Source organism: Tiliqua scincoides, chromosome 5 (genome assembly GCF_035046505.1).
Source record: "Tiliqua scincoides isolate rTilSci1 chromosome 5, rTilSci1.hap2, whole genome shotgun sequence".
NCBI classification, from domain to species: Eukaryota; Metazoa; Chordata; class Lepidosauria; order Squamata; family Scincidae; genus Tiliqua; species Tiliqua scincoides.
This window is the reverse complement of record NC_089825.1, coordinates 55,498,560-55,512,035: the sequence shown is the minus strand read 5'-3', so window position 1 is coordinate 55,512,035 and position 13,476 is coordinate 55,498,560. Positions and strand designations below refer to the sequence as shown.

General features: G+C 45.2%; 1 protein-coding gene across 2 annotated transcripts in view; it reads left to right on the top strand.

Moving 5' to 3' along the window:
* PDE1C (phosphodiesterase 1C) overlaps positions 1 to 5,755 on the top strand; it is a 177,363-nt gene extending 171,608 nt beyond the window's left edge. For both annotated transcript variants that reach the window (XM_066628899.1, XM_066628898.1), the window contains 3 exons: positions 726 to 788; positions 3,068 to 3,176; positions 5,650 to 5,755. In XM_066628899.1, coding sequence (XP_066484996.1) covers positions 726 to 788; positions 3,068 to 3,075 — 71 coding nt within the window. In that variant the 3' untranslated portion in view covers positions 3,076 to 3,176; positions 5,650 to 5,755. The remainder of the gene's footprint in view (positions 1 to 725; positions 789 to 3,067; positions 3,177 to 5,649) is intronic.
* The last annotated feature ends 7,721 nt before the right edge of the window (positions 5,756 to 13,476 follow it).

Below are 13,476 nucleotides of genomic sequence, written 5' to 3'. Positions count from 1 at the left end.
CACAGCAGCTTCCTCCCTTTCTTCCACCCTTCCCCCCCCCTTCTCCCTTTGGCAGTGCATGGGGCTGAGAACTTGTCCAATCACTGCCCCTCCAACTTTGTCATTCCACGTGGCTGTTTCAAGTTGCTTCATGGGCAGGCCAGCCCTGGATGTAGTTATAGGAGCACTGTGTGTGTGTGAGCCACAGGGAAAAATTCTGCTTTGCTGTCTGCCAGTCACAATCTCATTATAGTTTGTTCCTTCACTGTACCATGCCTGAAACACTGCAACATATCAATGTGGATTGTACAAGATCCTGGGTTGACTTGAAACTTCAGCCTAATGCTACGTGATTGTGGTAGTGCAGCAACATTTGCACCAAATCCAATCCATTTGCGGAGTAGGAATCGAATAAATCTTACCATTCAGTTGTAATTCTAATCTAAGGGAAAAGGCCTAGCACAGCAGTTGAACAACTACTTTACATTTAAAAGGTCCTAGCATCTGCGCTGCCATCTTCAGGCAGAGCTGGGAAAGACCTGCCTGAAACCCTGGAGAGCCCCTGCCAGTCAGTATGGGCAATACTAGGCTAGCTGAACCATGGTCTGACTCAGTATGGCAGTTTCCTATATCTGGGTAGTTACCATATAAGGAAAGTAACTATTAAGAGAGGTAAATATAGTTGTCTGTCATAAGGAAAGTTGTTCTTATTTATTCCTTCTTAAACTCCTTTTTTTTTTTTAAAGGATCAAAGCAACTTATGAACAATGCACCAATCCCAGAATCCACAAATCGGCTTACTTTGCCAGGTTAGTAAGTCCTACTGTGTTGAAATGTCTGTTTAGATATAACCTTAAACACAGAAAATTCAAAAAGTCATTGTTTGGTTGTGAGAGCTGTGGACTCTTTCTGTGCGTTTAAAGAATTCAAACAATTTCGTGTACCTGCTCATCATTGTCACAGGTAATGATAAAACTCTAAGATTGTCCATGTGATAATAAACCATACCCCAATACATCTGTGTACCTGGGGACAATCACTGTTAATCCATACACTCCACTTATTCTATTCAACACAAGTATGCAGCCCAGTCCTAACTAGGATTGGACTGGCGCACAGAGGGTTTACAACAATAGAGTGGTGTCCCTCTGTTAATGGTGCATGCAGAACTGAACATGGGTGTAACAGAGGAGGAAGGGGGAGGAACGGGGGACTTTCTGGAAGGAGAGGGGTGGAAGGATGCAGGAACAGGGCAGATAGCAGCAGCAGCAGCAGCAGCAGCAGTAACTTGCACCAATATCCTTGTCCCGTTTCCCTCTCCCTCATTCCCTCAAGTCCTTATTCACTTTAGTCTTCCATCAGCAAAATAGCTGGCGAAGATCTGAAGTGACCCACTGGGCTCATGGAGGCTTACCCTGGGTAAGGGAACAAATATTCTTTTACCTGGAGGGGCCTCCATGACTACACCTCTGCAGATGCACCACCTGCTTCATCAGTGGGGGTGTTGGGATTGGGCTCACAATCTGTGTACTGTTTCAGTCTTTAAAGCGGAACCCAGTTGTAGTCATACACATGGGAATGTAAACCCATTTACAGATAACCCAAGGGACCTGTACAGATAACTGATAGGGACAGACATTCTGCTCCCAGGTACATCATAATAAGCAACCAGCACTTGTATCCACATCTCCTGAAATTCATTGGTCAAGTGATAAATTTATTTTCACGTGTATTTTATTTGTCATTGTCTTGTTAATCTGTATGCAAACTGCAACCAAATATATTCTTGTGCTTCATTTTGCTGACAAGTGTTGAATATGATTAGCAGAATGATTCGAGATCTTGTCAACAGTGTGTGGGAAAGGTGCTGTACCACATGGAGTATGGAAAAGGAGTGATCTCATCCACTACTCTGTGTTCAGAAAACAAGTCTCACTATGTCCTCTTCTTCTCCCCTGCTTTCTTTTCCTTTTCTGCTGAACTCAACTTGAAAATATTCAAAAATCTCTTTCTTATATGTATTGTCAAAGGTTGCCAACTTCTTTTGTACTCACTGTGCTCCTATACAATTTACTGACAATATGCTGTGATGAAGCAGTAATTAATGGCCAGGGTTAGTTAAGAAAAATGGTTTGGGGGAGGATCATGGGCAGATTGGGATGGGAAGGCTGGGGTGGGAGCAACGAGGTTCTGCTCCTAGGATGCTCCCTGTTGGACCGATTACAAAAAGTGGGAGCTGAAGAAGATGAGGATGGTGAGGCGTGTGCTGGCAGGGGTGGATGTGATGGTGTGGGGATGGGGTGACAAATCAGTGCTAAAAGGCACACTGGAGGGGTAGGTGGGTCAGCTTAAGCCACCCCTGATTATAATGCTTCTTCTAGTCAAAGGTCTCCCATCAAAATGGTGGATCTAGTGGCATCCTTGAGACCAGATCTCTGGAAGAAACGGGATGTGAATTAAATGCTTGAGGTTCACAGCAGAACAAATAAATATTCAGTAAAATGATATCCTTCTGTACTGTGTTGTTCTCTTCTATCTGAAGTAAAATCCAATGGAAATGAGTCGGCTGTATGAACAAGCACAGTTTAGCAATCCATCTGTATATCTGCAAAAATGCTGATACTGAGATGTATTGTATGGGGAATTTTATGACCATTTTGGGACACAGTTGCATTTGCTAAGATAACACCAAGTTCAGCAGATGTTTTTTCCAGACAATCCAGCAAGCCACTATGATCCTTGGATATGTTTTTCCTCTGACATGTGGACGCTTCACACACTTGTCATGTCATCCGGTGCATGCGGACAGTGACCAAACATAAAAACTGTGGCACCTGATCAAGGTGCACCTTATGAAGACCTTTGTCATGTCATTGCCCGGAGCAATGTTTTTAACTAAGGTACCGTACAGCCAATAGCAGACAAGTATTCTAGGCAAACGCTGATTTCCTCTTGCTGCACTGTGTAGTGTATCTGATAGCATTAGAGGTAGATACATTTTCTGCTTCAGTTAGTTCAGTGTGATCACTATTTACATGCTTTGCCATTGGGATTAATGTCCTTTTGGGTATGGTTTCCTACCTTTCAGAAAACTAAGAGGCTTCCTTCAGAAGAGAGAATTGCCACATCAGCTTGCCAGCCCAGTTCCTTGGAGGCCTTTTATAGAAAAGCATGCGCTTTCCGCACAGAAGGTTCAGGTTGGTATAAATGCAGCCTTTAGGATGAGATTCATCACTAATCTAACATAGTAATGTTAATGGCCAAGTTCTAAGCTAGGACAAGATCTGGGTTTAGGATTCTACTAACCCCTTTTTGACCTTGGCTTGGTGGGCATAGATGGTTCTTTCCATATGCAGTCTCCCTGATTTGGTTAGAAGGCACACGTGCACAGAACCAGGCTTCCACCTGCAAACAGTTGCTCTCCAGCAATTCCACCATCCAAGTCACCGGCTAGAGTTATGCATGGACAGATAGCTCCACCTAGTTACTCTGATCAGGTGTTGGGACCAGGGAGTGAAGAACTAGATGGCCTCTCCTCTCCCTACTCAACAACTGAACGGGGAGATCCAGACTGTCATTGGGGCTTGACACACACAGATTTGAACTGGGGCCAATGTCTTCAGTACAAGCAATTGTGAAATACGTGGCAGAGCCTTTCACACTGTGCACATCATGCTGAACCACCATTTTAAGGATGGTAAAAAATGGTATTTTTTGCTCATAAAATGGTGGTTTTATAAAATGGTGGTGGAGACCAAAGGCACCCAGCGCCAGTACACCACTGCAGGAGTTCAAAAGGATTTGAAATGTTCATTCCCTGCCTGCCCCTGCTGAAGAGACCTGAGAGTCACACAGGCATACTATTCTGTGAGGAGGGATTACAGAGGAAGTTGGGTCATTGGTGGAACTGGTGATTGATTAACTGCCTTCTCCCAAATTGCAGCACCTGCATACTTCTGCCTATTTAAGATGGAGGTCAGAAGGCAAGAGTATAGAGTAGGGCTGCCCAAACCCCGGCCCGGGGGCCACTTGCGGCCCTTGAGGCCTCTCTATGTGGCCCTCAGGGAGCCCCTAGTCTCCAATGAGCCTCTGGCCCTCCAGAGATTTTTTGAAGCCTGCACTGGCCCAATGCAACTTCTCTCAGCGTGAGGGCGACTGTTTGACCTCTCGTGTGAGCTGTGGGATGAGAGCTCCCTCCACTGCTTGCTCTTTCACATCTGTGATGCAGCAGCGGCAGCAAAGGAAAGGCCAGCCTTGCTTCGTGCAAGGCCTTTTATAGGCATTGAGCTATTGCAAGACCTTCATTCATTCATATAAGTTCATCTTTAATATATTCATTTATGTAAACTTATGTAAATTTATTCAAATTTTCAATGTAAATTAATTCTTTTTTTTCCCCCGGCCCCCGACACAGTGTCAGAGAGCTGATGTGGCCCTCCTGCCAAAAACTTTGGACACCCCTGGTATAGAGGTAGCATTAATACAGGCTCAAGCTACATAGGGGTCCAATCCTATCCAACTTCCCAGCCCTGATGCAGTTCTGCTAATGGGGGTGGTGGGGATGGCTGTCACAGAGGCCTCTTCAAGGTAAGGGAATGTTTGTTCCCTTAGTTCAGGGCTGCATTGAGGCTGCATTGGCACTGGAAAGTTGGATAGGATTGACCCTAGGCGACTGAAGGGGAGACAGAGCTGACATAGACTGTCTCATAGTAAACAAAAGGAATTCTTATTTCTTTTTGTGGGCAGAGGAGAAGCAGAAAAAAAATGTTATAGGGAAATCTAGGAGGACTGAATTTTATAAAGAGGAAATTAATTGGGGGGAACTAGGATGGAGAAAAGAATTTTTGAGGGAAAAATAACTGTTTTCAGTTTTGATGTTACTGATGACCTGTGTAGTAAATCCAGTTTAACTCAACACTCACTCATGGGAAATCATAATGTGATTTGTGAACCTCTGATTGCCCAGTCCACCAGCCTTGCCCCAGGAAGAAGCAGCAGTGCTCAGGGCTGTCTCACTTTGTTCCTCCTCCCACCATGACATTCTTCCTGCAGCTGTCACCAGAGTGATGTGTGGTCCAGCCATTTGGGAGCTCTCTGAATATATGAACTGGCCCTAAATAATCTGATATCCAAATATTCTGATTCAACTCGCAGTCATGCTTTTCCTATCTTTTATTAAGAAATGAAGATAATAGAACTTTTCCTCCTTCTAAATGCTCTAACAACTGTGAAATACAGAAAAATGGCATATTGGACTAGTAGTAATGGAATGCGATATTAACAACTCAGACTTGCACATACAAAGCATTCTGCTTTATATGGTGTAGCCCAGCCATTTTCAACCATTTTCATTCTAAGGCACACTGACAAGGTGCTAAAATTGTCAAGGCACACCATCCTTTTTTTGACAATTGACAAGGCACACCCATTGATAGCGGGGCTTGCATCCCCCAGTGGCCCTATTAACAAATGGCCCTCCCCAAACTTGCGGCACACTTGCAGACCTTCTGTGGTACACCAGTGTGCCACAGCACAGTGGTTGAAAATGGCTGGTGTAGACAAAGGCAAATTAATGCAAGTTAAGGACAAACACGCCTGTTGTTATGCATACATATTAACAGCAATTGTTTTTAAGCATACTTAACTTTAATATTTACACTTTTCCTTTAGATCACATGGTCTCAAAAACCAGCAACAATGAACACCCACCATACCAAACCAGAGGCAACAAGTTATACAGCAGACTTTCTTGAAAATCTCTCTCTCTCTCTCTCTCTCTCTCTCTCTCTCTCTCTCTCTCTCTCTCTCTCAACTTTTGTTACCCTTGTTTTTAATCTTATGATCTCTGGAACAAAACTCTGGAATGACTCCACCTTAGTTCTGTTCACAGAACTAACTTTTTAAACCTTTCCCAGTAATTATACACAGAGACCTTTGCAATTACTCTGCCAACTGTACAGTGTTGCTACCTTTAATAAAGTTCTGCCACACCATTCAGTGTGTTGACAAGACCATCTTTGCAAAATGGATGTTCTCTCTGTGTTAGTCTGGCTCACGATGCCCCTCACTTCTGCTTGAGTTTTAATGTTAAATGTTTAGGTTAGAGTGCAGTGAGGTTTGACTGTACATGTTGCCCTAGGGTTGGGTGCTCCAGCCCAGGCTTCATCTCCCTAGTGAGATGGAAAACCAATCCCACCAAGCAGATGCTACACACACGGTTCCAAGTTTGAGCTAGTAGCTGAAATTGTGTGCCCTATGGGGGGGGGGGGCAGCTGTCTTAACTTTTGTAACAGACCCCCCCCCCCAATGCTGGTACTGGTTGCTGGAAGCCCTGGGGCATAGACATGCACTGGGTCTTCCATGGTGTTCTCTGCTCACTCCCTGATAGTGCTACCTCTATCACTAGTTCTGAGGGTCTGCTTGATCAGGTGGGCTCTTTACCAGGGCCAAACCTGGCTGCCCTCTGATACCTCCCTCCCAGCCCTCGTTACTGTTTTGGAAGGCTATAAGTGGACTGTATTTTGTGGTATAGTGGCAAAGTGACTCAGCTTCAAATCAGAACATCCCTGGTTCAAATGTCACCTCTGCCGTTACATTGCTGTGGCTTTAGGCAAGTCACTCTTTTTCAGCTTCAACTCATGAACTGGAAGTGCATTTCTAAGGCCTCCAGGAAGCCTTCTGAGGTCTGCGGAGTTCACGCATAGCCTCCCTGTACTTAAGACCACCCCTGAACACGATAGGAAGACTCTTCTGGTCATGTCCAGGAGGTACAGTTTGACCCTTCTGATTTAGTAAAAATGTTAATTTCATTTTTTGTTTAGAAAAAAAAAAATTCAAAAAGCAGATTACCCTAGTATGGATTCCCCTGAAGTTGAGGGCCCAATTAGGAGCAATTGGTCCAACTGGCTTAAAGCCAACTTAGCTTTAAGTGATAAGGCTTTTCAGTTACACCAGAGAGGGCATTGCTCCCCCCTTTGTTCTTCTTCCTAAGGAAAACTCATCAACACTTGGAAATGATCTGACAGGCTTTCTGCTGTGTGTTTGGCTGGACCAGAGTGAGCTTGTATCACAAAATCAGTATCAGTACCATACTGTAAATGTATGCAATGTTAGACATCATTCTATAACACCAAAATCTGGTTCTGTTCACCTTCGTGGAAATTTCTGATTAACATAAACAAGTGCTATACTGTGATAAACTGACAAGCAAACCATTCACTATTGCTCACTGTTTGCCAATCCAGAACTCATTAAAAGCCATAAACAGATTAATGTTAACGTTTCAAACTAGCTGACGCAGTGCCTGATAAGGTGCTTTTTAACAGGCTGCTTTCATCTGTGATAGCACAAGCAAATTATGTAAAGATTTCAACATCCACTTCCAATAAATGATTACTCCAAACTGCAAAAATTGCTTAGATGACAGTTTTTCTTTCCTCATTTCTCGTTTTTATTTAAAAGAACTGCTGTATTTTCTCCTGATTGGGCAAAAGCAGGAAGTTCAATTTAAAAGAAGGAAATTCAAAAGCACAAATTGCCATCTTCTCCAAAGGGCAGCACAATTTTCCCTACCTGTGCCAACTGGTTATGAGAAGTCTCCTTCACATAACCAGAAACGTTGGAGGCATGAACTTAATTCATAATATGCTGTTTTAAATTATGGGCGTGACAGACACAAGTCATGGGAAACATTTCCTGTGGAAGCACCATTGGAATGAGTGGGATGTGTGCAGGAAAACAGCCATACAATTTGTGGAAGCCTCCATTTCAGTGAGTTGTATGTAGTTTCTAGAGTGGACTGTGCCCACCTCATTTCTGAAGCTCTTTCTTTTCTCTTGACCTCCTTCTACTTCTTCTAAAGCAGTGGTTCTCAAACTTTGAGGGAGCTTTACTGCAAAGTAAGTCTTTGCAGGGGAAGGGAAAGGGCAGCGACATGATCCCCAGGATCTCATCGCTGGGGGGGGGGTGAAGGGAGGGTGCTTGCACTTATATTTAAGTAGTTAGGGCTGCATGAGGTGCGGGAAGCCCTGCGCAGTCCTCCACAGGGCTCCCTGAGGCTTGGAATGTTTAACCGGAGCGATCACAAAGCACTTCCGGTTTCCAGACGGTGCTTTGCGATGTCTCTGTTTGAACATTCCAGGCCTCAGGGAGCCCTGTGGAGGACTGTGCAGTGCTTCCCACACCTCCAGCAGCCCTAAAGACTTAAATGTAAGTGCAAGCAACCCCCCCCCTTTTGCCTCTCCCTGGGGATAGCATCTCTACCTCTCCTCTTGCCCCGCCCCTTAAAGGGGCAGGGGAAGCTTTACAAGAATTGGGGGTAGCAACCCACCAGTTTGAGATCCACTGTTCTAAAGGGAATGATTGACTTAAATTTAGAATAAATGCCATTGTGTTTCACGCCATAATTCTCCCCAAAGCACTGAACTTATAGCCCAATTCAATGCAAATTCCCCTGCACCAATGCAGCAGCACCAGAGCAGGCTGGAGTTTTCCTCCAGATAAGGGGATATTCATCCCCTTGCCCCAGGGAAAGCCATCACAATGGGTCTACTCAGACCCATGCCAACAAAATCGGTTGGCATGTCAGCGGATTGATCCATGTCAGCAGATCAGGTGCAGGAAGGAGGATAGGAAATGGCACACACTGATGCAAGTGATCCTGCCTTCTGGGCACGATACCCCCCACCTTCACCCCCACCGCTGTCCTCCTCCACCCTTCCCTGCTGCTGCGTTGCCCGGAAGAAACTTAGCTGCTCTGTCCACTGCTCTCTGTGCTGGCGTGGGTGAGACAGTGTAGGCCTTCCTGCCAGCAGGCCTACTTGGCGCACTGTAGCAACATGCTTTGGGGCAAGTTTGTGACGGTGCGCACCAGCAAAGCACTCTGCGAGTGCAGCGTGATGTGCCCTTAATGTGCCCTTAATGTGATTGTGCCCTTAATGTGAAATTTCCAGTTTTATTTTATTGAATTAACAATTCAGATTCAGCATCTCAATCTTGCTTCAGACGTCTTTGTTCATTACTGCTATGGGCATCCCTCAGTTCACCTGCTTTTTCCCAGAGTCACAATAAAGTGCGGTTAACACAGTGCAAATCTGTGCAGAGTATTCTTGCCAAGTAACCCACCTGGAAAAATTTTTCTTCATTAAAAAAGTTATCTAGTAATATAATTTTTTTACATTAGTCCTTTGAAATGCATGTTATATTATAGCTGAAGGACAACAGCACCCTACCAGTGCTCCAGGTGAAGGAGCCTTGATTAGAGATCTTATTAGATCATGGCTACAGTATCATCGAATGATAGTTTTCTGTTGTGAGGGCTGATGGAGGCTTGATAACCCTGAGAACTTGGGCTAGTTGTATGAAAGCAGCATAAACAGGGGAGGATGTATGCATGATTGTGTTTCTGGGAAAGCATTGTTGTTAACTCTGATCAGTGCTAGATGCTTATTTAACTTATGGTTATTTAACCATAAGCTTATTTAACTTATGGTTTAGTAGTGCAATAGCAGGATGGCATCTTGAATTTTGAACTGCAAGATCAAGGGTTCAAATCTGTGCAATGAAAGGCCATTGTGCAGTGCCAAAGCACCTGCTTTTTCTGCAGAAAAATCCATGTGGCCCTTTAAGGCTCTGCCTGAGACTGCAAGACGGATTAAAGAGACATAGTTAACCAAGGCAGCCTCCTATTACCGAGTCAGAGCATCGGTGCAGCAAGCTGAGCATTATCTGCACTGACTGGCAGCTGCTCTCTAGGGTTTCAGTCAGAAATTTTTCACTGCTCTACTTGAAGATGCAGGGGACTGAGCTTGTGCCTTCTGCATGCAGAGGAGACAGGCGATCCCTGGGAGGTCTGACTCAGTACAAGGCAGCTTCACAGTTTGTAAAGACCACATTGTATCAAAAATTTAAGCTGTCACCTTCCCCCCCCCCACCCAAAAAAGGGAAATGTAGTTGAATGAATGAAATGCAGCGTAGCTATAGGGGGGCAAAACGGTATGTATTGTAGGCACTGCAACTTGCAGTGTAAGTAGCTCCTCCCACTCACAATCGGAGCCATTCTGGGCAGTGACAACAATGTGCAGGAGATGCTGTTTGGTTTGGTGAGCACCTGTGCATTGCTGTCGCTGCCCAGAATGGCTCCGATTGCACCTGTGAGGGACCGCTTACGCGGCACATTGTGGTGCCTGCCTCCTTACCATTTTGCCCGCCCTCTAGCTATGCTATTGATGAAATGTCACCAAATGAGCATAAAGTTCCCCAGACTTTAATCCTGAGCCCCCAAGACTGATGCAAACATTGCATCCTGCAGTGCTTCCAAAAGTTCTTCAGGCCTCAAGTGATCCTTTATGCAGTCCCACTCAGTTGCTTCTTAGCGCAAGTAAAAATAGGCAATGTGGGTACAGCTCACACCTTTGGTTGTCACATTTTGTATCTTTCCTCCAGGGAGCTCAGGAAGGTGTGTAGGGGGTGATTCCATTTTTACCTCGGACCAGGGATTTGAACCCGGATCCCTGTGACCCATATCAAATTCTTCTGTGCTGAAGCATTGCAATGCATCCCTGGAGAAAGCGTGCAAAGGTTTCTTCAGCCTGGTAACTTTTGTTGCTTGTACTTGGGCATGGTCTTTATTTTATCACTCTCTTTTGCATCTAGTTGGTGATTTTCTTGATCTGTGAACATGTATAGAATGGCACTTTGTTACGCTGAGAAACTGGTATTCATGTCTCTGTCTCTAGGCAAGCCAAGGACTGGGTTGTTTGTTTGATTCCATTAGCCACCCCCCCCCCCATTACATTAGAGCAGCTTTCATTGACTCCCAGGTGGCCAACAAGAGGCCTTCTCTCCACCGGTTTGTATGAGCTTGTCCTGTCTCTTCTCCGCCCTTCATGTGGGTGTTTTCCAGAGGACTGGTCTTTGGAGCACCGCTGAGCACACAGCAAGAAGGGCAAGGCCATTTCACCCTTCTATGCACCGGTGCGATTTACAGTGGTTCATTCATTTACCACAGTGCATGTGTCAAGATGATAGATCTGTAAGGGAGCTGCCCGAAGCTCTGAATAACGCATTCATATGTTCCAGCAGGAGGTAAACTGAACCACTGCGCTTTGGAAAATGTGGATTGAAACAAACCCAGAGAGACCAATCATGCTTTATGCACCATCTCTGAAACAACAGACAGACTCTGGCATTAATAACTATGCTAACTGGATGGTGGAGGCGGGGAGGAAAGACACCACATCATCATAGTCCTGTTGGTTTGGGACCTGCACATTTCCCATGACCTGTCAGGGATTTTCATTTCAGTTCTGCTTGTTTTATTACCATTCCAATAGTATGGTAATACTAGCACAGTGAAGTATTTCCTTTTTACCACCCAATACCTTCAGTAAAAGGACTGCCCACGAGCAGAACTTTGGTGGCTCAAACCCAACACTCTAATCTACCAAGGCTGGCCCAAGGTTCCCTGGCACCCAAGGTGGTGCATCAAATGCCATCCCCACCCCTTTTACCTGGCAGCTTGTCCACTTGCCATTCCATCTCCAGCTTCCTGCATTGAAGAGGAAGCAGAGAACTGGGCAGAAGAGACAGTGTGGAGAAAAAAGTGGTGGGCTAGAGTGACCGTCACATGTATTCTTCTGCTCCATTTCCTTCTTATTTTTCAAATTCAGGAAGTGGGAGAAGGAGAAGTGGTGATGCCAGGCAGGTGAAGGTGGGTGCTTCCACCACTGTGCTGCCTGGGGTGAATGCTTTAGCAGGTCTCATGACTTGGTTGGGCCAGCCCTGTTATCCATAAAATCCCAAGCATTTCTACTTGCTACAGTAGAAACACAATAATTACAATACACTTTTTTTTGTCTACTGAAACTTTTCTGTACTTGTGTGACCTGTTTGCTGTTAACAAAGTGGCCCGAGGTCTCATTGTCTATGTTATGACTCTCAAATAGTAAGGAAGGCCCAGATGTTCACTTTTAGGGAGTAGAACAAGGAAGCCCTTAATAGCTAAGATATGGACCTCTCTTAGTAAGGTGAGTAAAAGCTTTTGTTTGTTTACTCAGGAATATTTGAGATCTTACTCCAGTGAGGATGTGGATTGCTCCAACAGGAGTGCTTGAATGAAGAAAAATGAATTCTGCATGAATGGTAAATAGTAAATCATTTCCCATGTGAGCAACCACCTGTGTCTCCCCAGAGAGTTCTTGTTTTGAAAAGAATTGGAATTGGGTCAATCAAATAAGTGCACATTTGGTTGTTGAAACAAGAAATTTAGAAAGAATTTGAGGGGAAAGCCCTTTTCAGTTGTGCAAGTTCACCCTCCTGTCCCTTTTTCACACCTGGAATATTGTGCCGTTGCAGAATGAAGAGAAATTCAGCAATTTCTTAACCGTGATTACATTTGTGTGTGTGTTTTTCTCTTCATCCTCTGTAGCTATCAAAATTCCAGCAGGTTATCCCAAGAAACCCAGTCAGGGCTCAAGCACCACCAGCCCTCCTTTTCCCAAGAAATCTGAGGACTACTTGGTGAGATACAAACTGCTCGACCAGAGGGGAAGAATGAAAAAGATTCAACATATTTCTCAGCACTGGAACAGGAAATAGAGAGGATCACTTCTGCTTTCTTCCTGGTTTTCCGTTATCGATTGAGGATATTTGGGAATCAAAACAACGGCAAAAGTACAAACAAACAAAACCCACGTGCTTCACAAAATGATTGAATAATCCAATCAAAATGTGACATAATAAGTTCAATGGATGCTTTCTCAGTCTAAACACAGTTACCCCGGTTCACCAAAGGTACTTCGAATGCCAAAATCCATGATCCCTGCACAGAAAATGATGTTGTAAGGGACTTAGGGTTCAATCCAATTCATTACGTACCCAATACGTACCCAATCCATTACGGGGTACAAGCCATGATGTGTATGCGCAACCTCCTGATTTTAGAAATGGGCTATGTCAGAATGCTAGTGCAAGGGAGGGCACCAGGATGAGGTCTCTTGTTATCTGGTGTGCTCCTTGGGGCATTTGGTGGGCTGCTGTGAGATACAGGAAGCTGGACTAGATGGGCCTATGGCCTGATCCAGTGGGGCTGTTCTTATGTTCTTAATCCTATGGGCCTGTAGCACCAGCACTAGGTGCTGTAAATGTTCCATAAAGCATTTTACAGCACAGGGCAAGGCGGGAGCACCGACACTGGGTCAGTGGCAGTCAGCACTGGGCCTCAGCACCAGAAAGGTGACTCTAGCACAGCCCGGGGTAAGTCTCACCTCTGGCCGGTGGAGTGCCTTTTTCAGAATGGGAGAAGGGCAGGGGAAGATGGAATTGGGAGGGAGGAGGGTGCCTGGGAGGGGGGTGGGACCGGAGAAGGCCACCTCTGCCAGGTCCAAAGCTGTGTGTCAGGCTTGCAAGCTCGATACGGAGCTCCTTGGGTCTGCGGCAGAGAATTTGCTGGTGCAGGCTTGAGGAAGCCCATTGTGGAGTCTGGGGCTTTCCTCAGGG